This window comes from Meles meles, chromosome 13 (genome assembly GCF_922984935.1).
Source record: "Meles meles chromosome 13, mMelMel3.1 paternal haplotype, whole genome shotgun sequence".
Taxonomy (NCBI): domain Eukaryota; kingdom Metazoa; phylum Chordata; class Mammalia; order Carnivora; family Mustelidae; genus Meles; species Meles meles.
This window is the reverse complement of record NC_060078.1, coordinates 52419280-52445999: the sequence shown is the minus strand read 5'-3', so window position 1 is coordinate 52445999 and position 26720 is coordinate 52419280. Positions and strand designations below refer to the sequence as shown.

General features: G+C 39.2%; 1 protein-coding gene across 1 annotated transcript in view; it reads right to left on the bottom strand.

Moving 5' to 3' along the window:
- Positions 1–26094, bottom strand: part of TNKS2 (tankyrase 2) — a 67153-nt gene extending 41059 nt beyond the window's left edge. The window contains exons 1-7 of the mRNA XM_046026943.1: positions 25664–26094; positions 11329–11553; positions 9106–9201; positions 4540–4576; positions 4296–4371; positions 3846–3940; positions 2190–2256 (exon numbers count right to left, since the gene is read on the bottom strand). Of these exons, the coding sequence (XP_045882899.1) occupies positions 2190–2256; positions 3846–3940; positions 4296–4371; positions 4540–4576; positions 9106–9201; positions 11329–11553; positions 25664–25862 (795 nt within the window). The 5' untranslated portion in view covers positions 25863–26094. The remainder of the gene's footprint in view (positions 1–2189; positions 2257–3845; positions 3941–4295; positions 4372–4539; positions 4577–9105; positions 9202–11328; positions 11554–25663) is intronic.
- Positions 26095–26720: the final 626 nt, after the last annotated feature.

Sequence of the window (26720 nt, the reverse complement as noted above, 5' to 3'; positions counted from 1 at the left end):
GGCAGAGAGGCAGGCAGAGAGATAGTGGGAAGCAGGCTCTCCGCTGAGCAGAGAGCCCGACGTGGGGCTCGATCCCAGGACCCTGAGATCATGATCTGAGCCAAAGGCAGAGGCATAACCCACTGAGCCACCAGGTGCCCTGACAACAGTCTTCTAAAGTGGCTTTACTATTATTTTGTTTAAAAAGTGACTCTATTATTTCTGCACTGCCATCAGCAATATTTGAGTTCTAGTGTTCCCCCATCCTTGTTAATACTTGGTATTGTCAGTCTTTTTAATTTTAGCCATTTCCAAGTACTGGAGTTGGACAGACCAGAGAAGTCATTCTAGTTTAATCTCTCATCTCTCATAATCCCTTCCCAAAGAATTCCTGCAAATGCAAATGAGCTATTCAATCTTTCAGTACTTTCAATGATGGGAAATGAATTCTCAACTAACATGACTTTTCATAATTACTAGATAACTTGTCTTATTAGAAATTCTCTTCTACATTAAGTTAAATATATGTTTTTCAAAAGATTTTATTTATTTATTTGACGGAGATCACAAGTAGGCAGAGAGGCAGGCAGGGGTGGGGGTGGGGGAAGCAGGCTCTCTGCCAGCAGAGAGCCTGATGCAGGGCTTGGTCCTAAGACCCTGAGATCATGACCTGAGCTGAAGGCAAAGGCTTAACCCACTGAGCCACCCAGGTGCCCCTAAATATGTATTTTAAACTTCGATCTACAGCTCTTCTTTGGAGCAAAAGAGATCAATATTCTTGGCAATTCTTGAAGGCAACTCTTATGTTTTTCTTTTTGAGTTTTGACACCTTCAGCTCCTTCACTCAATTTTTCATCAGATGGTTTCTAGGTTTCCTTTCACCCTCATGGCCCTCAGCTAAATATACTTCAGCTTCAAAGCTCCATTAAAGAAATTATTGAATGCCTAGAATAACAGTCTCGATGCGGTCTGACTGAGAAAAGTACATTGCATCTGTTGTTGTATTTGCTTTTGACACTACTACTACTACTGGCATAAAATCATGTTAGCTTTTCAAGCAATCACATCACAATTTCTACAGTGTCCAGGTCATAAAAAGCAGTTAAGAGAATGTTTGCAGTTAAATGCCAGCTTCTGCTAGCCAACTGTTTAGCAAGGGTTGCCAACTGACTTAGTGTTGCCTACACCTTCTGCCTGTATTCTGTCTTTATCTACTTGGCTAATCTAGACACTCCTGAGCTTGACTGCTCTGGTAACTGCAATTTCACCTCAGCTAACCTCTATACATATGACCTCTAGTCAGCCTGCCATTCTTATTTATGGAACATCAGGTCTTAGGAAAACATCATTGTCTGTAGGTCCCAATGCAATCTGTCTCATGTTTTACTTTTACCTCCAATAATATTCCAAATGTTCTGTTGAATTCAAGATTCAGTTTTACAGTAAGAAAAGCATTACTGCTCCAGCTGTGTAACGTTGCAGCTTATACATTTAAAAAGGCTTAGGGGCTACTCAGAGTATCTAATCGTTAAAGTTGTTTCTGTGGGGAAGTATCCTGTGGTAGTACATGCCGAAATCAAGTATGGAGGCATTGGGAACAAATATCCTGCCATGAAGGCTGCTGCTAGAATGAGGACAAGTATTAAAAGGGGCAGAATGGTGCAGTAATGGTGCAGAGATGCCTAAGGAATGTGGTCAAATATATGTATAGGGACTGGGGACAAAAGGAAATAGCTATGGGTAACATCCTTCTATCTCCTCTGAAGAAGAATATGTATTGTCTATTTTTAACCAACAGGGAACAAAAAAAGTTTGTTTTTAGTCCTGGGAAGTTGCTGGTTAAACAAGAGCCTCCCAGCATCCTGGGGGAAGTGCAGCTGACCAAATGAGCCTGCTGCAACCTAATATCTGAATCACTACAAACTGCTTCCTGTTGTTTTCAAGAATTTTGAAACGTCACCCTTAGCCACAAATTACAGAATCATTTAAGGTGGTATTCACAAGATGACAGTGCTATTTTTATACTTAAAATCTTAAGGTATCTTAAAAATCTCAAAGCAGTTGAATGTTGACCCATCAATCACCTACATCTTAGAATGATTATACATATTCCTCTATACCCTCCAAGCACTAAAAACATACAGTCAATAGGTATATGATATATTTTAAGTGATTTTATATAATTCTGAGAAAAATAGAAGAGAACTAACCTTGACCAGAAGCTCAGTTACTTCATAATGACCATAAGAACAGGCATTGTGTAAGGGCACCAGATCACTACAATATGAGGGAGGGGGTGGGGGGTGAGAAGAAGCTTACGTTATTATAGATTCCCTACAGGTTTAGTTCATTTAATTTTAATTAACTTTAAATTTACGCTGAGATTTAAATAACAAATGGCTTTTGTGATCCTCTAGTAGAAATGCACAAAATTTAACAGTTCTAAAAATTCTAACTTTCACATCCATCTTTTTTTTCTCCAAGGCTACTGCCATGCCTTTACTATTTCTTCCTGTACTACTCAAACAGCCCCTATTTCAATTTCTCTTCTAAACTGTAGCCCGATTTTTCTAAAAGTAAATCTCATGTAGAATTTTTTTTTTTTTTTTTAAGAGGGGCAGACAGACAGAGGGTGAGGGGCAGAAAAATAATCTCAAGCAGACTCCATGCCTAGTGTGAAGCCCCATGTGGGGCTTGATCCCACGACTGTGAGCCAAAATCAAGAGTTGGAGACTTAACCGACTGAATCACCGAGGCGCCCCTATTGTAGTTACTCCTTGTTTTAATGTCCTTCACTGATTCTTCCTTGCTTCTGAAAACTGGTTCCAACTGCTTAGCTTGGCATGCAATGGTGTGACCCTCTGGAGCCTTACCCTTCAATAATGGTATGCTCAACCACATGTAGCTCCCTCTATGCCTCTGGGCATACAGATTTCCCTCCCTCCTGGCTGGCTTCTACAATCTTTTCATAACTCACTAGGTATCAGTCATTCAGCTTCAGAATCTGAAATGTAGTTATCTTTTTACTCCTTTCTCTCTCCTCATATCCAGTCAACAAATCTTACCCATTCTTACACTATAATATCTCTTGCACCTGTGTCTTCATTTCCATTCCTCTGCAACATTATATATATCTTCATTATGCCTGAACCCCTACAGTGATTACTCTCACTGCTTTTTGATCTCTGGTCCTTCTCTCCAAACTACCTTACACACTGCTGCCAGAATGTGTTCCCTAGAACTCCTCTTAAAAAAAAAATCTTTCTCCTTGCTTAAGATCTTTCAATAGTTACTGTGGCTCATACTGTGAATTCCTTAGACTAGAATACCAAGTCTTCTAAAACCTGGTTCTTACCTACTTCTCCAATCCTAACCTTCATTCCTGCCCTGTGTAAACCGTCTTCTTCGGCCACACTGGTCTAGTCGTTGTTTCTTAAATATGCTGTAATATCTGCTTTAGCACATCCCCTCACACAACTTCTCTTGCATGATGTTTCCTAAACTCTCTGCTTTCCTGAGCTGACTCCAGGTCAAGTATCACCTCCTCCTGAAGGATCTTCTACCAGTACAGCCATCACTGAGAGTTTCCTCCTGGGAACTCCTACACTACTCTCTATTATCACCTCATATTTAGTAGAGAACTTATATTGTTAGGGATCTTTTCACGCTTCCTAAAGTGTAGTTTAAGCCCTGTGAGTTGTGGCTTTAAGGTTTTATAATTCTCTGTGTCCTCAGAGCAATCTGCATATTGTAAAAGCTCCATAATGTTTATGCTGCTTAGCAAGAAGATTTTTATAAGGTTACAGAGATGATTATAAAGACTGTAACATTTAAGGTATCTTCATTTGTTTCCAATGCTTACTTACCCTTTATCTTTAGCATGGACATCAGCTCCATGTTGAAGTAACAGTTGTACAATTTTTACTCTGTTGTATCCTGCTGCCAAATGCAATGGAGTTGACTGAAATATTAATCAGACAAATTAATGAAATTACAATAATAGCTAAAAAAAAATCCATATAACACCAGAAATAAAGAAAAAAAACCTTTACATCTTCATAGTTATGAACTGGTTTTACAAAATCCAACATATTTATACTGAAGGCATAGTATAGAAGTTTTTAAGTTCATTACTGTAAATAGGAAGCAAACTAAATGTTTATTACCAATAAAGTTTTACTGAGTTTAAGAATTAATCCAAATTACTGCTTAAAAGATATTAACATTCTCACCAAAATGCTTTAGTTTTTAGTAAGACAAATATATTTTCATGTTACCAGGAAGATGAACACAAGCTTAGTTGCAAAAGGAAGTACCTTTCTGCCATCACTTGCATGGCAGTTGACATTTAATGGTGTCAGTAGAGCCATCATTTTTTCTTCATTGCCACTCCTAGCACACAAAAAAACCAGGTTAGTAATTTATATTCTTCATCAGATCCTGTCTGGAGACATATATGAGATCAAACAAAAATTCATTCTCTCTCAAAGTTTGCTTGTTACTTAAAAAAACCTAATGATAAAGTTATTCATGATACTTATTTATAATACTAGTACACACCTGGCACTTTCCAAAAGTTCATCTTTCTTATATTCACCTATGAATCAGGGGGAAAAATGAAAAAAAAAAAAATTAATCACAAAATCATTAACAGCTTCATGCATAAAGCTCCTCATGAACTATATTTAAAGTAGATAAATCTGGAAATAAGTTTCTAATGAACAGAAACTGATTAACAGAATACTGTGCAGTTTAAAAATATTTATGTGAAGAACATAGAATATATTTGTTATAAAAGTAAAAAAAAAGGGGGGATGCCTGGGTGGCTCAATGGGTTAAGCCTCTGCCTTTGGCTCAGGTCATGGTGTCAGGATCTTGGGGATCATCGAACCCTGAGGCAGGCTCTCTGCTCAGCATGGAGCCTGCTTCCCCTTCTCCCTGCCTGCCTCTCTGCCTACTTGTGATCTCTCTCTCTGTCAAATAAATAAATAAAATCTTTAAAAGAAAAAAAAAAAGTTTAAAAAAAATAAAAAGAAAAATCGAGTATTACATCATGAAGCTATCTGAAAACAGTAAAAAGGAAAGCCAAGAAGAAAATATACCAAAATTTCAACAAAGTTTGTCTCAGGTAGTAGGTTACTGGTGAGCTTTTCTTTTTCTTTTTACTCCTCAAATTTTCTAAAATTGGTATGTTATTTGTGCAACGGACAAAATGCACACATAACTTCATTCCAAAGTAACACAAAACAAAATCCAATATGCCAACATCATAGACATAACAGCAGATAATCTATGGGATTACCAACTGGACATAATCATTAATAATTTTATGAATGCAGAAGATTTTCCAACACTAAAACTATATTATAGTACTACTTTAAATATATACCAAAACAGAATTAAATATAAACTTTTTTTTTTTTTAAGATTTTATTTATTTACTTGACAGAGATCACAAGTGAGCAGAGAGCCTGATGCAAGGCTCCATCCCAGGACCCCAGGGCCATGACCTGAGCCAAAGGCAGAGGCTTTAAGAACGCCTAGGTGGCTCAGTTGGTTAAGCGGCTGCCTTCGGCTCAGGTCATGATCCCAGCGTCCTGGGATCGAGTCCCACATAGGGCTCCGTGCTTGGCGGGGAGCTGGCTTCTCTCTGTCTCTGCCTGCCACTCTGTCTGCCTGTGCTCACTCTCGCTCTTGCTCGCTCTGACAAATAAATAAATTAAAAAAAAAAAAAAAAGGCAGAGGCTTTAACCCACTGAGACACCCAGGCCCCCCCAAATATAAATTCTTTATGCCTATAGCTTACATATTTACCATACAAACAAAACTTTAAAATAAATACAACTTAAATTAACATAACTTAACATAATGGAAGCGTCCTGATTTGCTGAAATAAACCCCAAACTGATATCCACAATAAAAATATATACTGACTGCTAATGCAAGGATTCTTTGAGCCCCAGGATTTTTTAAAAAGAGAAAAGCAGGGAATAGCATGGAAAAGTGAAGGGGGAAATGGAAGTGATAGTTACAGTAACAGCTTGCTTTCCTAGAGCCTCTTTGGGGTACTGGACTAAAATTTGCCGGTAATACCAGCAGAAGTATCACAAAGTCCAAGCACACGAGCTCAAAGCAGAACCCCTCAGGCTCTTGACTATTAGATCAGATGTGATTCTAATGGTGCTCACACAGGTAAGAATCTAGAAAATAATATGGCAGATAGTTTTTCAAGAGGAAACACTTTGATGAAGAAGAAACATGTGAAATGGATAATACCATTCAAAAAAGCTTGACAGTTTAAAATGAACCTAGGGTGCCTGGGTAGATCAGTTGTTAAGCATCTGCTTCAGCTCAGGTCATGATCCCAGCATCCTGGGATCGAGTCCCACATTGGGCTCCCTGCTCGGCAGGAAGCCTGCTTCTCCTTCTCCCATTCCCCCTGCTTGTGTTCCCTCTCTGTGTCTCTCTCTGTCAAATAAATAAATAAAATCTTTAAAAGAAAATAGAATAAAATGAACCTAGAAACTAAGCCTTATACATGTCCAAAGACATGAATATGTTAAGAGAAAACAGTAACTGACATTCTTCAAGGTACTGAAACTGGTATGACCAGAATCCTCTGCTTTAGAAAAGACAACAGAGCTTTTTTAAAGGTTTTCTTAAAAAAAAAAAAAAAAAAAGAAAAAAAGTATATTAAAAAAATAAAACACATATAAAGGGGGTAAAACATTTTACCTGGAAAAGTGGAAAAGTCAGGGACATTTATTCTTATTTTTTTTAGATTTTAAAAATATCTTACTACATTTTTTAAATATCTTCTTAAAAACTGACAGCCTATATAGAATCTTATCATAAAACCACATACATTACAAAAAATTTTTTTATCAGAACTTCAATGCCTAGAAAAGTAGCATTTTTAGGCAGTTCCAGCTTGGAAATATAAATTCTCTGATTTCAAAAGGAGATGTTTCATAAACCTACTCACTGGTCAATAAAAATTAATTTCTGAGATTTCAAATATTTTAAGTTACTTTCATTTTTTAAAAGTTTTTATTTTAATCACCAGGTGCTCACCACAAGTGCATTCCTTAATCCCCATCACCTGTTTCACCCATCCTCCTACCCAACTCCCCTCTGGTAACCATTAGTCTGTTCTCCAGAGTTAAGAGAGTATTTCTTGGTTTCCCCCTTTTTCCTCTTTGCTTATTTTTTTTTTTTTTGTTTCTTAAATTCTTTACAAGAGTGAAATCATATGGTATTTGTCTTTCTCTGACTTATTTCACTTAGCATTATACTCTAGCTCCATCCATGTTGTTGCAAATGACAAAAATTAATTCTGTTTTATGGCTGAGTAATTTTCCATTGTGTATATATACCACGTCTTTTTTATCCATCTATCTATGGACACTTGGGCTGCCTCTATACCCTGGCTACTGTAAATAATGCTGCTATAAACATCAGGGTGCATGTGTTCCTCTGAATGAATGTTTCTGTATTTTTTGAGTAATACCCAGTACTGCAATTCCGGGATCGCTGGGTAGTTCTATTTTTAACTTTCTAAGGAACCTCCATGCTGTTTTCCATAGTGCCTGCACCAGTTTGCATTCCCACCAACAGTGCACAAGGGTTCCTTTTTCTCTACATCCCCACCAACACCTATTGTTTCTTATGTTGTTGATTTTTAGCCATTCTGACAGCTTAAGTGATGTTGAGCGTTTTTTGTTTTTTTTTTTAAGAGAGAGAATGTGTGCGTTTGTGTGCACAGGAGTGGGGTGGGGAGGGGCAGAGGGAAAAACAGAGATAGAATCCATCCTGGGCGTGGAGCCTGATGCAGGGCTTGATCTCATGACCCTGAACCGAAATCAGGAGTTGGAGGCTAACTGACTGAGCCACCCAGGTGCCCCAACACTGAGCATCTTTTCATGTGTCTGCTGGCCAACTGTCTGTCTTTTTGGAGAAATGTCTATGCATGTCTTCTGCCCATTCTTAATTGGATTATTTATTTTTTGGGTATTGACTTTTCTAAGTTCTTTATAAATTTTGGATATTAATCCTTTATTAGAGATGTTATTTACAAATATCTTCTCCCATTCTGTAAGGTGCCTTTTAGTTTTGTTGACTGTTTCCTTCTCTGTGCAAAAACGTTTTATTTTATTTATATATATATATATAAATTTATATATATATTTATATATATATAAATTTATATATATATATTCCATTTTCTGAACATTCATTTATTTCTGAGGCTTGGGATTAGTTTTTTGTTTTTTTTTTTTAATTTCTTTTCAGCATAACAGAATTCATTGTTTTTGCACCACACCCAGTGCTCCATGCAATGTGTGCCCTCCATAATACCCACCACCTGGTTCCCCCAACCTCCCACCCCCCACCCCTTCAAAACCCTCAGGTTGTTTTTCAGAGTCCATAGTCTCTCATGGTTCATCTCCCCTTCCAATTTCCCTCAACTCCCTTCTCCTCTCCATCTCCCCATGTCCTCCGTGTTAGTTATGCTCGGCAAATAAGTGAAACCATATGAAAATTGACACTCTCTGCTTGACTTATTTCACTCAGCATAATCTCTTCCAGTCCCATCCATGTTGATACAAAAGTTGGGTATTCATCCTTTCTGATGGAGGCATAATACTCCATCGTGTATATGGACCACATCTTCCTTATCCATTCGTCCGCTGAAGGGCATCTTGGTTCTTTCCACGGTTTGGCAACCGTGGCCATTGCTGCTATAAACACTGGGGTACAGATGGCCCTTAAAAGCTTTTTATTTTGATGTAGCCCCAATTGTTTATTTTTGCTTGGAAAAGTCAGGGACATTTAAAACATGTCCTGAATACACAATAGTAACACACAATTATCTATTACCCCTGACCGAAATAAGACAGGAAGCACAAATTTAAACACCAATTTAAAAAGAAAAAAGAAAAGCTTTACTTTTCTTAGGTAAGAATCAAACACCAATTATCCAGATGTAGAAAAGATTAACAATTGAACTGACAGTATTTTGAAAATCTAGTTAAAGTCATTAACTGGAGGAAATAGACCATCTACCTAGGAGGCTCAATTCTTTATATTCTTCCCAGAATACCCAAGGTGAGTACGTAGACTTACCGGTCAGCACTGCTTTGGCAGATGGGTCTGCTAAATCTAACGCTGTCCTTCCATCTGTATTCCGGATGGTTGGCTCAGCTCCATGCTGTAAGAGCACTGCAACAACATAGCGACACTACCTTTCAAAATGGTAATCTTGACAATCTGATCTTCTCAAAGTTCTTGTCCAGAAGTCTTTGAGTTATTTAAAGACCTTCCACATCCTGACGGCATGCTAAGTGTTATATTTTAAAGATAAGGTTGTATAAAATATTGCATTATTTAATGTATGATACATTAAATAAATGTACCCTAAGCTCAATGTCAGGTTTCCTTTGCTTTGTGACTAAGGACAGATAAGAGTATATAAAGAAATAAAAGGCTAATTTGCTTGAAAGCTTGTTCTCTAATTCCAAATGAATGACTGCTCATGGTAGACTGTCCTATCATAACAAAAATGGAATTTCTAAAGCTATGGATAGTCCAGGAATAGGGATCTGTGGAATTAGAAAAGAAAAATAAAACCATATGGATAAATTTTTTAAGAAAGAAAAAATGCCCTCTGTAGGGTTAACAAACCCCAAAGCAAAACCGTTTCATTACATCCTAGAACATACACAAAGAAGGCTCGTGTTATATTCCGTATTATTATTTGTCATATAAAGATATTCTAGCAAACTCTGTAAGTAAGATGCCAAGGAAAGACAGGCAAATACATGCAGAAATGGGAGCCTACCTCCCATTCTTTGACACAGTTATATTCATTCCACTCTACTACTCCCTGTAACAATGCTGGCTAACAGAAATAAAATGTGAGCCACATATGTAATTTAGAATTTTCTAATAGCCACATTAAAAAAAAAAAAAGAAACAGATTATTTTAAACACATTTTATTTAACCCAATATACCCAAAGTACCATTTCAGTATTTTATTTATACTGTGATCAATATAAAATTGAGACTTTTGCATTTCTGTTTTTCCAAAGCCAATCTCTGAAATCTGGTACGTAAAAAGTGTATCTCAGTTAAAATCAGCCATATTACAAGTCCTCAGCTACCATACTGGAGAGTGAAGACCTATAACTATGTTTGGAAAACCCTACATTATTAAAGCTGATTATTTATATCTCTGAGACTCAGGAACTAGAAAAGGACTATGAGTAGAGGGAGTAGCAACTTAGGTAACATATAGGAAAGGAGAATTGGGCAGAGATTATTGGGTAATGTGTTTTGTATCTTTATAAATGACCTAACTTGAACTAACCTGACCAGTATAAATAGTGATTTGGGGCTTTGCGATGAGGGGAGAACAGTTAGTCCAGCTTAGAGCACCTGGGCTTTTCCTAGTGCACAGAGTTATTTTTCTATCTGTCTCCAGCATTTCAACTGTCCCTGTTTTGCATCCGGAAACAGAGCTAAGGTAAGCAGAGTCTAAAAATCCCTGACTGGTAGGCTCAGAAAAGTTAATACCAGATTAATGAAAACTCTCAAATAAGCAACCTTTTCAGTGATAATTTTGTCAGTGATCAACCTGTCAGGCAAATCCTCTATTATCTGTTAAAGCATTCTAAATGACTGATAATTTGTCCTTCAGATGTTTCTGTACTTAACCTGCCATTTCTATTCTACAACCCTACTTCACGCCCTCATCATTTGGCATCTGGGTTATTCTACAGCTTCCTAGCTGGTCTCTCTGATGCCTTCTAGTCAACCCAAGTCCCTTCAGATCATTCTTTTGAAAATATGCTACACTTCATGACTGTTTCCTTAAAAGTCTTCAATGATTCCACACTACTACGTAACAATAACAAGCTCCCTAACCTGGAATTCAAAGCTCTTTATAAAGAAGTCTATCTACCTTTCTCAATCTTTCTCCCACTACTTCCTGGAAAGACTCCAGGAAGGAGCAACCTGACTCTAACCAAGTCACAGTACTCAGTTCCCTCTAACAATTCCTGTTCACTTCTACCATGACTTTACCTGGTTTTTCATGTGTCTTATTCTCCCAGGAGAATCTAAATTTCTGGAGAACAGGAATTTTGTATTCTCTTCTTTAAAGAACTTAAATTTAATACCATATAAAAACAGCCACTCAGTAAATAATGGTTAGGTTAAATCACAAAGTGTTCTTTAGTATTTAAATTCAGCCTGGCAGAACTTGATCATATTAACAAATGAATTCAATTTAGACTCAGAATAGTTACAAACTGTTTCAGGAAGATTCAGAAAGTAAATAGTCTTACCAATGCAAACATCAATCTTTCCTTTAATTGCAGCTTCATGGAGGGGGGTATAATTCCAATTATCACGAGCATTTGGGTCTGCACCATGTCGCAAAAGGAGACTGACTACTTCAGCATGACCAAAAGAACATGCGTTATGAAGAGGAATAAGCCCCCCATCATCACGTGCTTGGACATTTGCACCATTCTGAAGCAAATATTCAACTACATCTTTCCGCCCAAAACCTAGAAGAAAGCAAATTATCCACATTTAAGTTTGCCAAAGAAAATATATCACTTAGTAATGGTAAGTACTAGCTATGCTAAAATGTCTTTGGATGAAGAATAACAAAAGATTCAACAATTCAAAAGATAACTGATGGAAAAAGGATCTGGAATATATCACTAACTAATCTTAATGAGAAAGCCAAGGGCCTAACGGTTTAGGCAATACAGCTGATCCTCAAACAACATGGGCATGAACTGCACCGATCCACTTATAAGCAGATTTTTTACAGTACTGTAAATATATTTTTTCTTCATTATTATTTTAAGAATACAGTATACAGAACATATAATATACAAAATATGCATTACTCGACTGTTTATGTTATCAGTAAGACTTCTATGGTCAACAGTAGGGTGTTTGTGGTTAAATTTTGGGGAGTCAGAAGTTATATGCAGACTTCTGACTGCACAGGGGGTCAACACCCCAAACCTCATGTTGTTCAAGGGTCAACTGTATCATTAACTTCAGGGAATGGTTATGAAATAGGTGACCGAAAGCCCAATGTTCAAATGTTTTCCACTCTAGACTAGCGTTTCTAATAGCAAATACAGAGTTCTGGATATTTAGAGTGCGTACGTTTTCAGAGGTCCTAAGTATATAACTCTTGCTACAGAATCCCTTTCCCACATCTATCTTATAAAATGTTTCCACTAAATTGGGGGACTAAGAGATAGCAACAAGGAATTCTGCTTACAGTTCGTATGTGTCTATGCAGTGAAGATAAAAGTGATCCTCCGCGAAGGTGTGACCTCAGGTGTCTTCAAAGGAGCCTCTACTTTGTCACATGCACAACACAAGCAACTTCTTTCTAGGTAGGAGGCCTCCTTTCGAAAACCATGTACCACAGTTCTGCTGTAAGTGCCCCCATATCAAACAACAGAAAAAGTCCTACAACTCATTTTTATTGGTTTACAGCTTTAGTACCAATGAATTCCAATCTCTTACCATTCTCGTTCTCACATAAAAGCACTTAAAACCTTTCTACAGCTAAAAAAATGAAAAGAATTTCAGGCATATGTTAAAGCAGATACATGTGTGTTGGGAGAGAGAGAAAGCCCTTCTCACTCATCTAAAGTTTCACCCCAATATTCTTTATTTGATGAGAATATTTTGAAAATTATTTTTATTAACATATAATGTATTATTTGCCCCAGGGTCACCCCAATACTCTTAAAATCACCAAGGCTGAATATGGTTCTTCCAAGACCAGAGTGTGAGCTGAATGAGAAAGCAGCAGTAGAATGCTTTCGAGGTGTATGCCTGGGGCTGGCCTAGTTGCAGCTGATGGAAGAATTAGATGACTGTAAAGATTACCTGGATTCTATGTTTTATTTATTTATTTTAAAAAACTTTTATTTGTTTATTTATTTTACACAGGGAGATCACACGTAGGCAGAGAGGCAGGTAGACAGTGGGGGAAGCAGACTCCCTGCTGAGCAGAGCACCCGATGCAGGGCTCAATCCCAGGACCCTGCGATAAGGCAGAGGCTCAACCCACTGAGGCACCCAGGCACCCACTATGTTTTGTTTTAATATTGCTAGGCTCCATGTCACAAAGATGAGTATTTTTGTATCTCTGATTCTCCTTATTCTCAAAGAGCTCACAATTCAAGACAGGGAGAAACAAAAAGAGCTAAGAATTTCAACACAATATGACTGCTATACAGAGGTACATATAAAATGCTACAGAGTCCAAAGAAGGGATTACCCAAATTGGGGGAAAGCAGAGAATAAGAAGGACTACCCAAGGAGATTCCAGCAAGGACATATGAGCTGAAGGCATACAGAAAAATTAAGGGGTCATTAGGGGAATGGGGCAAGGAAAGATGAGGGGCAGGACTGGAACAAGGGAAGAGCACTGCAGTCCAAGCAGAAGAGAACAAAAAGTACATAGAAGCATAAAAGAGCAAATCATTCCTAATAGGATACAGAATGCCAATTAGGCAGATGCCAGGTGAGGAAGAACCTTTTATATGTCATGCTAAGGTAGCATCTGGATTTTGTCTTATGGAATAGAGAATACTGTTTTTAAAAACTGTTTTCAGGCAGATTTTAATGAATCATTTTCTGTCCTTAAAAAAATTTGAGATATAACTTAAATAAAGCATGTAAGTTTCAGGCATACAATATAATAATTCAGTATTTATATACATATTTATATTATGTATAATATATATTAAATATATATAATATATATTATATATTATAGATATAATATATATTAAATATATATAATATATATATTATATATTATAGATATAATATATATAATATATTATACATAATATAAATATGTATACATATTTATATACATATGTATTTATATACATATATACATACTTATTGTGAAATGATCACAATAAGTCTAGTTAACATCCACCAACACACCTAATTACAAATTTTCTTGTGATGAGAACTTTTAAAATCTACTCTTAGCAACTTTCAAATATATGTGATTAACTACAGTCACCATACTATACATGGTATTTTTTTGTAATGGAAACTTTTATCTTTGGACCACCTGTACCCATGCACCCACCCCTCATCCCCTACTTCTGGCAACCACCAATCTGTTCTGTGAACTTGGGTTCTTTTGTTTTGTTTACTAAGATTCCACATACAAGTGAAATCATACAGTACTTCTTTCTTTTACTTAGCATAACAAGCTCAAGGTCAATCCATGTCACAAATGGCAATATTTCACTCTTATGGTTAAATAATATTCTATTATAAATATATACATATATCACATTTCCTTCATCCATCAATTGACACTTAGGCTGCTTCAGGTCTTGACTATTGTAAATGACACTGCAATGAACAGGTGTGTGTGTTTATCTTTTTGAGCTAACAATTCCTAATGAAATCTTGTAAAATTCTAATATACAGTGTGATCACTGAAAAAATACCCAATGCCTGGTACATAACTGGCACTCACAGAGTTGCAAATTAACTGAATTCAGTGTAACAATAAATTCAGCTTGAATCCTCCTCCTTCAAAAGCCCTCACAAAGACCCAAAGGAAATTATCCCTGTATTACTGAGGCATCCCTTAGAAATAGTATCAAAAATACTGCTATACGTTTTAAGTCATTACTAAAGGACAAACAAATACCTAGTAATGTTTAAGAACAACAATAAAGGGGCACCTGGGTGGCTCAGTAGGTTAAAGCCTCTGCCTTAGGCTCAGGTCATGATCCCAGAGTCCTGGGATCAAGCCTGCTTCAGGCTCTCTGCTCTGCAGGGAGCCTGCTTCCTCCTCTCTCTCTCTCTGCCTGCCTCTCTGCCTACTTGTGATCTCTGTCTGTCAAATAAATAAATAAATAAAATCTTTAAAAAATAAAAAATGAAACACCCTTCTGCATCTTTCTTTAAAAAACAAAATCTAGTAATATCCCAGAAACCAACTCCTATCAGTATCTATTTTATTTGTTGGAAGTATCATAATTTAACATAGATCTTCCTCAACTTCTGATGGGCTTATAGCCTGATAAATCCATTAAAATTAAAATACTCTTAAGTCAAAAATGCATTTAAGGGGCATCTGGGTGGCTCAGTGGGTTAAGCCTCTGCCTCCAGCTCAGGTCATGATCCCAGGGTCCTGGGATCCCCACATCGGGCTCTCTGCTCAGCGGGGAGCCTGCTTCCCCCTCTCTCTCTGCCTGCCTCTCTGCCTACTTGTGATCTCTCGCTCTCTGTCAAATTAAAAAAAAATGCATTTAATACACCTGACCTCTAAACATCAATCACAGCTTAGCCTAGCCCACCTTAAATGAGCTCAGAACACATAATATTAGTCTACAACTGGGCTAAATCATTTCACACAAAGCCTATTTTATAATATAGTGTTGGGTATCTCCTGCAATTTACTGGATACTGTACAGAAAAAGAGTAACATAACGATTGTACAGAATGGTTTTAAGTGACCTGGCTGTTTACCCTCATGACTGCATAGCTGACTGGAGCTGCAGCTCAATGCCCCTGCCCAGCATCATGAGTATCGTACTGCACAGTCCCAGCCCAGGAAAAGATCAAAATTTAAAATCTGAAGTATGGATTCTACTGAATGCATACCACTGTAAAATCATACAATCATAAGTCAAACCATCATCAGTAGGAGATCTGTAGTTCCTTTCTCGTGGACAGTTGTTTCTAATTTTTTGCTACTGTACACAATATTGCCAGAAGTAACTAAAAAGAGAAAATTGACAGCATCTGGTGACTTCTTTAACTTGAGGACAGAGAAGGAATGGGGGTGACTATCAGATCTCTGAGAAACAAAACAGCTTTTGTGGGTTAAGATGATTTAGTTTCGGAAATGCTTAGTGAGGTGCCTGTGGATCAAATACCAAGTAGAAGGTTCTGCAGATCTTGAACTCAGGAGCCAGAGCTATGACCATCAGGATGATATTTCAAGCTACACATGAAAATAAATGAGGCTGGCTACGAAGCACTAGTTTTCTATCCGTTTTGTTGAAAGAAGTGTACTTCCATCAAAGATCCATCACTTTTCATCTTGCACTTTAGTCCCTTCTTACCTTCTCAAGGTCTCTATTCTCTCCCCACTCCCAACCACCTCTCCCTTTCTACTAGAGGATTCTTGATAGTATGTAAATGTGTTCTACATCTTCTATTTTATGAAAAATATCCTCCCTAAATTTGATCCTCCCTAAATCAAATTTCCATTTCTCTGCTCCCTTGCATAATCAAATCTCTGAAGGCTGTCACCAATTCTCTCTATTCACACTTCTTCCAAATCCAATCTGGCTTCTGCTTCTTTGTTAACTGCTTTCATCAAGGTCATTTAAAATCTCCATGTTGCAGGGCGCCTGGGTGGCTCAGTGGGTTAAGCCTCTGCCTTCCGCTCAGGTCATGATCTCAGGGTCCTGGGATCGAGCCCCCCATCGGGCTCTCTGCTCAGCGGGGAGCCTGCTTTCTCCTCTCTCTCTGCCTGCCTCTCTGCCTACTTGTGATCTCTATCTGTCAAGTAAATAAATAAAATCTTTAAAAAAAATAAAAATAAAATCTCCATGTTACCAAATTCAAGGAATATATGTCTGTCTTCATTTGATCATACCCCTCAAGAACATCTGGCAACTAAGTACTCCCTTCCTTGCTGAAACACCCTCTCCAAAATTTCCATTTCATCACACACTCCTGGTTTTCCTGTCTCATCCATTCATTTAACAAATGATCAGGGAGTATCTACTACATGACAGACACTTTTTTTTGGTGCCTGGGACATGCTAGTGAACAAGAGACCAAATCCCTGCCTTTGAGAACTTTATTCTGTGGAGATGGGGGTAAATGAACAATAAATGCAAAAAAAAAAAAAAAAAGCTAGAAGGTTACAGGATAAAGAGCAGAATAAGGAGAGATCAGGGTGTGTGTATGGAGATGGATTATAAAGTTGAATAGGGAGGTCACCACAGGTATTGCTGGGATGGTAACATTTGATCAAAGACTTGAAAGACAGGGAGTTAGCCTTCCTGCCAACAGTACGGCCAGAGTGACTGAAGCTGAGTGAGAAAGCAGCAGCAAAGTAGGAGATGAGGTTAGAAGTAATGAGGGCCAGATACATAGGTTCAAGGACCACTCCAAGAATCTGGTGGCAATTGTCAGAATAACTAGTGGCAGATCCTGGGTACTCTGAAGGTAGAGCCTGCATAGTTTCTCTTGGATTGGATGAGGCGTGAGGGTAGGGCTGAAAAGGTGCAAGTGAGAGGAGTCATGAATGACATTAAAGTTTTTGGACTGAGATAAAGGGGTGGAGCTGGCATCAACTTAGATGGGAAGGCTGCAGACAAAATAGGTCTGTGGCAGACGAGGAGGAGTTCAAGTCTGGACAGTCCTATCTACCCAAGGCCATCTTGCCCCCTCCACCTAATTTCTAAATGTTCGCATTCCTCTGGACTCAGTTCTTTATCCATTTTTCCTTTCTTAGATGATCTCATCTACTCCTATGGCATTAAGTACCATTTAGATATACAGCTTCCAAATTTAAATCATCAGTCTAGCTATACCTTTCACCTGAATTCCAGACAGTTTACTGGACATATCTCCACCTGGATATTTCAAAGCCATCTCAAACTCAACATGTTCCCAAACTTTTCTTCATTTCCAATGACCCTTGCTCTAGACCCAACCACTACTGTCTCCAGCTTGAACTATTTCAACAGTCTAATTGGGCCTCACCACTTTTGTCCCCAGTGACCTTTTACTTATTTATTTTAAAAATATTTTATTTATTTATTTGACAGAGATCACGAGCAGGCAGAGAGGCAGGTAAGGAGAGAGGGGGAAGCAGGTTCCCCGCCCAGCAGAGAGCCCGATGGGGGGCTCAGGCCCTGAGCCGAAGGCAGAGGCTTTAACCCACTGAGCCACCCAGGTGCCCCCGCCCCCACCAGGGGCCTTTTATTTATTTAATTTATTTTGTAAAAAGATTTTATTTTTTTATTTGACAGAGTTCACAAGTAGGCACAGAAGCAGGTAGGGAGAAAGGGGGAAGCAGGTTCAACGCAGAGCAGAGAGCCCAATAGGGGGCTTGATCCCAGGACCCTGGTATCATGACCTGAGCTGAAGGCAGAGGCTTTAACCACTGAGCCACTGGCCTCCCAGTGACCTTTTAAAAACAACCATCATGGAGTGTCTGGGTGGCTCAACTGGTTAAGTTTGACTTTTGATCTCAGCTCAGCTCTGGATTTGAGTTCAGGCCCCCAGGCTGGGCCCAGGCTGCATGTGGAGACTACATAAAGACAAAAAACCAAACAAAAAAACAAAAAACCACAACCCCCCCCCCCCACCAAAACCAGTCATCACTATTATTTAAATTATTTAAACCATGATATAATATGTACCAATACATTATCATTATATTATCAATAATACAGTATTTCTTTAAAATAGTTCACTGGTTTTCCAGTGATGCTCACAGAATAAAATTCAATCACTCTTACTGTGTCCTACAAGACCTGCTGCGTGAACCAGCTCTTACCTACTTCTCTAACTTCTTTTCATACTACTCTTCAGTTTCCAAATATGATCCAGCTTTCTTTCAGTTTATCAAGCATGCCAACATTACGTGCTGCCCTTCTGCTTGGACTGCTCTTCCCTTTTTCTTTCCATTTCTCACTACTTAACAGCAGTCATCCCTCACTGTACATTCCTTCTGATTAATTCAATAACTTTATATCAACAGGATTTCCTAGCCATCAAGGTCACTGAAACCTGTCTGAAGACTGACAGCAGAAACCAGTTATCTTTTTATTTATTTATTAAAAAATTATTATTTTTTTAGAAGATTTTATCTTATTTATTTGACAGACAGAGATCACAAGTAGCCAGAGAGGCAGGTAGAGAGAAACGGGGAAGCAGGCTCCCTAGTGAGCAGAGAGCCCGACTTGGGGCTCAATCCCAGGACCCTGAGATCATGACCCAAGCCGAAGGCAGAGGCTTAATCCACTGAGCCACCCAGGCGTGCCCCCCCAACAAATTATTTTTAAAGATTTGCTTATTTATTTGAGAGAGAGAGAGAGAGAGAGAGAAAACGAGCAAGGGGAGGGGCAGAGGAAGAAACAAACTCCCTGCTGAGCAGGGAGCCCGATATGGGACTCGATTCCAGAACCCCGAGATCACGACCTGAGCCAAAGGCAGACTGAACAACCCAGGCATCCTTGAAATCGGCACTTTTTTTTTTTTTTAAAGATTTTATTTATTTATATGAGAGCGAGAGAGAGCATGAGAAGGGGGAGGGTCAAAGGGAGAAGCAGACTCCCGCTGAGCAGGGAGCCCAATGTGGGACTCAATCCTGGGACTCCGGCATCACGACCTGAGCTGAAGGCAGTGGCTTAACCAAATGAGCCACCCAGGCACCCAATATGGCATGTTTTTAAAGTCGCACTATAAAGACTACATACAGTATGTGAGCGGAGTTCATGTTGCTATCCTGAAAGAGTAGATGAAGAGTCAGAGCTCTTGAAGGTCTGAAGCCACTTCTTTGCATGAAAAAAATTATTTAGAGGGCTCAGCAGGTAGCTATTTTAAATTTTAAAATCTTTTATTGTTGGAAGTTTGGCAAAACCTTTAATTTTTTTTTTTTTAAAGATTTTACTTATTTGAGAGAGAGAGAGAATGAAAAGAGATCACAAGAGGGAGAAGGAGACTCGCTGCTGAGCAGGGAGCCCAATGTGGGGCTCGATCTCAGGACCCTGAGATCATGACAGGAGCTGAAGGCAGAAACTTAACCGAGTGAGCCACCCAGGCACGCAAAACCTTTAGCTTTAAGATGTTTCCCAAACTCCGAGGGCTAATCCTTGATGAAATTCTCATTCTTATAGTCTCAAGAACAGTTCAAAGTCTTCTGGTAGGTACTCTTTAAAAAAAAAAAACAAAAAAAAAAAACTTTGCAGGATATATTCTTTTTTTTTTTTATAAAGATTTTTATTTATTTATTTGACAGAGATCACAAGTAGGCAGAGAGGCAGGCAGAGAGAGAGAGGAAGGGAAGCAGGCTCTCTGCTGAGCAGAGAGCCCGATGCGGGGCTCGATCCCAGGAACCACGACCTGAGCCGAAGGCAGAGGCTTTAACCCACTGAGCCACTGATCATGTTCTTACTGGCCAGGTAACACATGAGAAGGCCTTAGAGTTAATGCCAATCTCTAAATCCTAAGGATCTCTTTACAAAGGTATCAGAAGCCTAAAGTTAGTAGTCATGGCTACTGAGGATACACTGCGGTCTATTTTATAATTATGGAACAGAACTCATCTTCAAATACTGCTCTACATTTGAAAATACTGATGAAATCATACATTGAGTCTGAATTCACTAAAAAGCACTAACAAGAAAACAAAACAGGCGTATTTGCAAAGAAAATCTGCTGATCAATAAACTGTGTCACTTAATGGTAGGTATTATGTCCTGTTCATTTCTATTCACTGGCCAAGGCCAGTAGCTGGCATATAGCAGGACTTGATAAACATCTGCTTAGTACATCGTTGGAAGAGTAAGCAAATGGCCCTCACAAGACTATGCAGTTGCTGATATGTGACCATTAAGGAGTCTATTCAATTTTTTTCCTGTCAAATTTCACTACTATGTCGGTGCCATCAGTTTCAGGACTATTGCTAACCATGACTATTGTTAACATCTTATTTTGCTACTATACTAAAACATGATTTAATCTCAATGGCTTCCAAAGAGCAGGGGAAGTTGCAACAGAAAAACCAATTTGGACTCTCAGAGAGTTTCACTGAAGGCCACCACCTCTCCTTTTTTTACAGTCCAAATGTGGGATGGGCCACTGATATAAACTGTCCAATATGAAATAATAGTGATGTCCAGGCTGGTGTCACACAGAGCTTTGTCAGAAGGAAAAGCTCAGAAACAGAAAATGTCAAAAAACACTATGAGACAGAGAAGGCTCTTGTGGTCTGGGAGTTGGGAATGTATAATTAAGAAGCCCTCAGCTTTGAGTTATACAGCCAGGACTCTTACCAGATTTTTCTGAGGGATGCTATTTTAAACCTCTCATTTACTATTTAGTTTACCAAGATCCAGGAAAGTTATCCTCCATATATATTTCTTTAGAATGAGCAATATAAATAACAAGATTTTGCTCAATGCAACTTGGGACAGATACACTACCTCTCTGGTCAGACTAAGAGAAACCTGGATAAGAATGTCATGGCTTCTGGGTAGTGAAGAGTACTGAAACAAATACTCCAAACTAGTTATTATTGAAGTAAATCTCTAAGTCCCACAAGATCTGAAGAAAGAGGTGTAGCTCAAGTTTTGGTAATATACTGGGAGACCTGGTAAGTTAAGAAAGATTCTAAATTCTTAAACAAACTGGTCTTTACTTGATATATACATATTTTTTAACTGATGTGGGATTTAATCATTTCCCACAACAAAAACAAATCCTGGAAATAATCTATAATCCTAGTCCTAGGTAAGGAATATGGATCCATTTTGTGCATCTCCTAGAATTACAGCACTGGCCTATAGCCAAAAGTAGGAAAAAGTAGGAAAAGCTAGTGAGATGTTTTTGGAGGTCTTAGCACTATTTTGGGAAAGGGTATGAATGGCAATCACAAAGGTTATTATATCTTTGGTAGCTGACTTGTTAAAACATTTACTTGGGGTAAACATTCCACTTTTTTATACTAGTCCAGATTCTGACCATTTGGTCCAACTGCCCACTCTTCCTACAACATCTCTGAAAGATGCCAACCAACCACTGGACACTTCCAGCCAATTTCACAATCAAAACAGATTATTAAAGGCAGTCTGACTCCTTGTAACCTTTCAACTACTGGCCCTGGTTTTGACTGCCCAAGCCACACAACTCATATCCAATATCTCTTTCACTTTTTTACTTGTCTTCTACGTATGTGAAGACAGTAGCGTTTTCTAACGTTAGTCTTCTTTCATCTCTAAGGTGACTCTAGTTTTCTTATCTGTTGCTTTTATAATAAATTATGTTTTAATTTCATTTCCCTCCTCTGAATAACACACCAAACCAAGGGCACCTGGGTGGCTCAGCCAGTTGAGCAGCTGGACTCTTCAGCTGGACTCTTCCTTTAAGTGCAGGGTCGTCATGGGATTAAGCCCCGCACTTGGTGCGGAGTCCGCTTGAGATTCTCTCCCTCTCCCCCATTGCCCCTCCCCCAAAAGCACACTTTCCATCTCTCTCTCAAATAAATCAATCTTTAAAACAAAAACAGCAAAAAAAAAGACACCAACCCTCCCAAAACACTCTTACATGCAACTTACACAACTGAATATAATAACTGGAATTCAATCTTAGTCCAACATAGATGTCTGAGTAGCATATAAATACAAGTGTTACCTTCTTTAGCTAGAACTCTATTATAATGCAAGCTCTTTTCAACTTGACATTCTCTAATAACATATAAATATGTACCACATCTCTTTCCATCATCTCTATATGTGAATTCCTTAAACCTAAAAAGTGTTTTACATATTTCTCCACTGAGATACCTCTCTGCATGCCGCAAAGACTGAAGCCATGGAATTCTATCACCACGCCCAATCCTATTCTAAGATTCTAGAGAATGCTATATATTTCCTTCTATGGCTCTGACAGACAACATGACATTCTTCCAAAGGTTTTGTCTCTCTTCTTTATTTTTCAAAAATAAATTCAGAGAACCAATCTCCTTTACTGTAATCTGCTGTTTTCTAGGGGATTATACTGTCAAGAATTTCAGATGGTATTGCTTTTGGCAAAATTAGACTTGCAGCTTCCCTATCCATCAACTTGCCTCAACAAGTTTTGTGATGTATTAGAAAAAAATCATTCACATCCTCTGTGTGTGGTGGGGGATTGAAGAAGAAATAATTTTTTCTCGTAAGAAATGGCTTCTGAAGGGGTGCCTGGGTGGCTCAGTCCGTTAAGTGTTCAACTCTTGATTTTGGTTTAGGTCACGATCTCAGGGTCTTGAGATTGAGCCCCCACATTGGGATCTAAGCTCAGCACAAAGTCTGCTTGAGATTCTTTCTCTCCCTCTCCCTCTGCATCTCCCTACACTGAGCTCTCTCACCCTCTCTAAAATAAATAAATCTTAAGAAAAAGACCAAAATAAATGGCTTCTTAAATAAATTATCTAGAAGAAATGCAATCTAGTTTAATAGTAAAAAGCACCCAATAGAAAAAAAGTTCCTATTTATGTTTATTATTTTTCATTAACAGAAGAACTCCGCTCCTTGGGAGTTAACTGCCTATTGGGAGCAAGTGACTACTCTTTTAACTAAATATTTAATTTATTTGATTAATTAAATTTATTTAATTATTTAATTTAACTAAATATTTTAGATGAGAAGACAAACCAAATTTTTTCTAAACTGTTCTATCATGATTCATTTCCTTAGTCTGCATAATTTCATTCCCATTGCTTGGAAATCAAAACAAAGACAAAAACATGTCTCCCCCAGTAAAACCTCCAAACTTTAACTGGTTAAAAAAAAGAAAAAAACCTGGCTTACCCTACAATGTACAAACACAAGAACTGCTTCACCAAGCAGTTCCACAGTCCCCACACCTACACTGAGCTTCCAATGACATGTTTGTATGTACACCAACATGACAGCTCAAGGTCTGTAAGAGATTATAAAATGTATTCTCCTCATGTAAGAGAAAATGTAGCTGGATACATTTATTTAAAGGTTAAACTAGGTTCTCTCATTAATTACTAACTCAGATTGAATTTACAAAGCTAATTTTTTATGTTTCTTATATGACTGAGTTTAGATGCAGGGGTTTTAATGCTCTGGTTTAATGTACCCCATTAGCAACTTTTATTACTCTCCTTTTACACCTTAAATTCTTAGCTGTATAACCTGTACCAGATAATTTGGGTAAATATTGAGATACACTGACTCCTAAAACAAATTTCCCATTTCAGTCAAAGCCATATGAAATCTTATGTAAAAAAGTACTTTGAAATGTTGGGAAAGAACTGAGGGTGGGATGGTGGAGGAGGAACAAGGTCAATAAGAAGCTAATCCCATAACCTCTAAATATTACTATTTTCAGATATGAACTCATTAATACACCAAATTCTTGAAAGGTAGCAACTAAGATCTTGCTTGGCTATTTTTATCCCACAGATCAAGTGAACAGAATCTAAGTAACACTACCCTTTGGATTACTTATCAGTTGGTTATGACAATTTGCCAAATTAGTTGTTTAAATGTTGACTACATGGCCAAACAGGGCAATTCAAATTAGCTGAGAAAAGATAGCACTGATCACTAAAATTTTAGGCAAAATGGCAAGCAGGTGAGATCTGACTTTCATGTTTTTCTCCTTTCTCTTTCTGCTGCCCACAGGCTGTTTCTAGTTCTCCCACCAAACCTTCCTCTTAAAAGGCTCCCCAAATAGGAACCCAACAAAGTTGGAACAGATAAAGAAAGCATATCCTCTAGTAGTATTTATATTTTAAAACAGGGACGAGTTAAAGCAAATAACTCAAGTAAAAGCAATGTCGGTGAACATGGGAATTTTTCTTACACTCTTTCTCTGCTCATCATGCCTACTCCAAAAGAAGGGAACCTTTTAATATATATTCTTTTGTTTTTAAAAAAATTATTTTAACCAGACATGTAATACAAAATAAAAAACCAAGAATATCCCAAGTATGAGAACCGACCCCATTTTCAATCATGCATAGCTCACCTGAGGATACAGTCATGATCTTTTCTCCAACTGAGAAAAAGAAATAAACTGAGAACTCCTAGTTCTTTTAAGTTCTTCAGTTAAACTTAATACCTTTATATCATAAATTCAACATAGTAAATATTAAAGGAAAAGTAATTCAAACGATCTAAATCTCAGAAAGAGGCGAGATGCGTCCCAACTTCAATTTTAGATCCCAGCTTAAGTACCTCCACCATCTCTTCATCTCATCCTACCACTTTCCACCCCAACTTGTGTATGTGGCAGCCACGACCCGCCCGCACCCCACCCCCCCCCAAAGTCAAATCTCAGTTCACCCAAACTTGATTACTTCTAGTTCTGGCCTCTCCAGAAACTTGCTAATGACTGGCTACCCTGACAAACCCATTAACACTAACGTGTCAATGGCGAATTAAGCTACTCCTCCTAAATTACACCCTTCTATTTTACAAAGGCCTCTAAAACCTTAACCCAAAGGACTGATAAGAATTAGAGTGTAACTTGCAAGAACGACAAATTTTGGAGATAACTGGCCTTTCAAATCACAGGGTCTACGGCGTCCCCTACCCTTTCTTGTGTATGGAAGGCTCCTAGAGTAGCAAAACCGGAAGTTGGTACAGGTATTGTTGATACAAAACAAAGCAAAAAAAAAAAAAAAAAAAAAAAAAAATCCACTGAATGGGGCACGCTCGCCCCCTAGCCCCTTGTCCTCGCCTTGGTCCCTAATCGCGGAGAGCGAGATGACTAGTACCGGAGTCCTAGGGGGAAAAGCCGGGGCCAGAGGAGCGCAGCGTTTGGTTTCAGGCCTGAGAGCCACGGTGGGCAGGAGGGGTGTAGGGCGAAGGGAGGCGGCATCGGTCGGGTTACCTGCGGCAAAGTGCAGTGGGGTGGATTTCCTGCCTGCCGTGTCGCGGCTGTTCACCTTCTCGGGGGTCACTAGCCTCTTGACTCGCTCCACGTCCCCGTTGCGGCACGCCTCGAAGAGCTCGCGGGCGGCTGGCTCCACGGCCTCGGCCGCCGCGCCCGCACAGGCCGCGCCCCCGCCGGCGCAGCGGCGGCCCGACATGATCCTGGCCGCCGCCGCCGCCAGCAGCAGCGCCAGCAACGGCAGCAGGAGCCCCGGCCCTGCAAGCAAGAGGGCGAGGCCCCCCGGAGCAGACGCGCTCAGGGCCTGGGCCGCTCGCCTCCCTGCTGTCACCGGGGTTGGCGCAGTCCCATGGCCGCGCCGCCGCGCGCCCCCCGCTCGGCCCCGCGCCCCCGGGCGGCCCCGCGGCGGCGGAGGCAACGCGAACCCGGCGTTCGAGCCCCGAAGCGACGCGGCGGCGGAAGCTGGCAAGACCCCTCCTGCCAGCTCCGCTGAGCCCTGGGAGGGCACGTGACGTGGTGCGGCGCGTGCGCAGTGCTGGGAGACCAGCCCTGCAAGTTTTGGCAAGTGGGGCCTTGCGGAGGGGCTTGTGGGAAATGTGAGGCGAGAACCTTTGGCCGCGGCAGGAGAAGGGGCTTCGTTCGACCGCCATCTTTGCAGTGGGTTTTGCTGAAGTCGAATGCTTTTGGTTATTGTCTTTTTTTAATGCATGGGTTTCATGAGCTGTATTTCCTTATTGTTATTACACTGAAAAGAGCCATTGAAAGTTTTCTCCCCGGTCTTGCATATTATTTTGGAATTGTTCGTGTGGAAATTTTCCATTTTTCAGCTTTCACAATCCCTTTCTCTTGGGGGATTTCTTTTCCGTTTTCTTTACTGTCTTTTCCTTTCCCTTGCAAATGGTATTCTGTTATTTCTTGTGAGTCACATCTCGAAACGAATGAGTTGCTTTCCACTTAATGGGGAGTTTGGATAAGCTGCCCCAAAGAAAGCAATGAAAGTGTGTTCCAGTTCTAAATTAATAAGTGAGTGGGATGGCTCTGATTAATTACTCTTCCC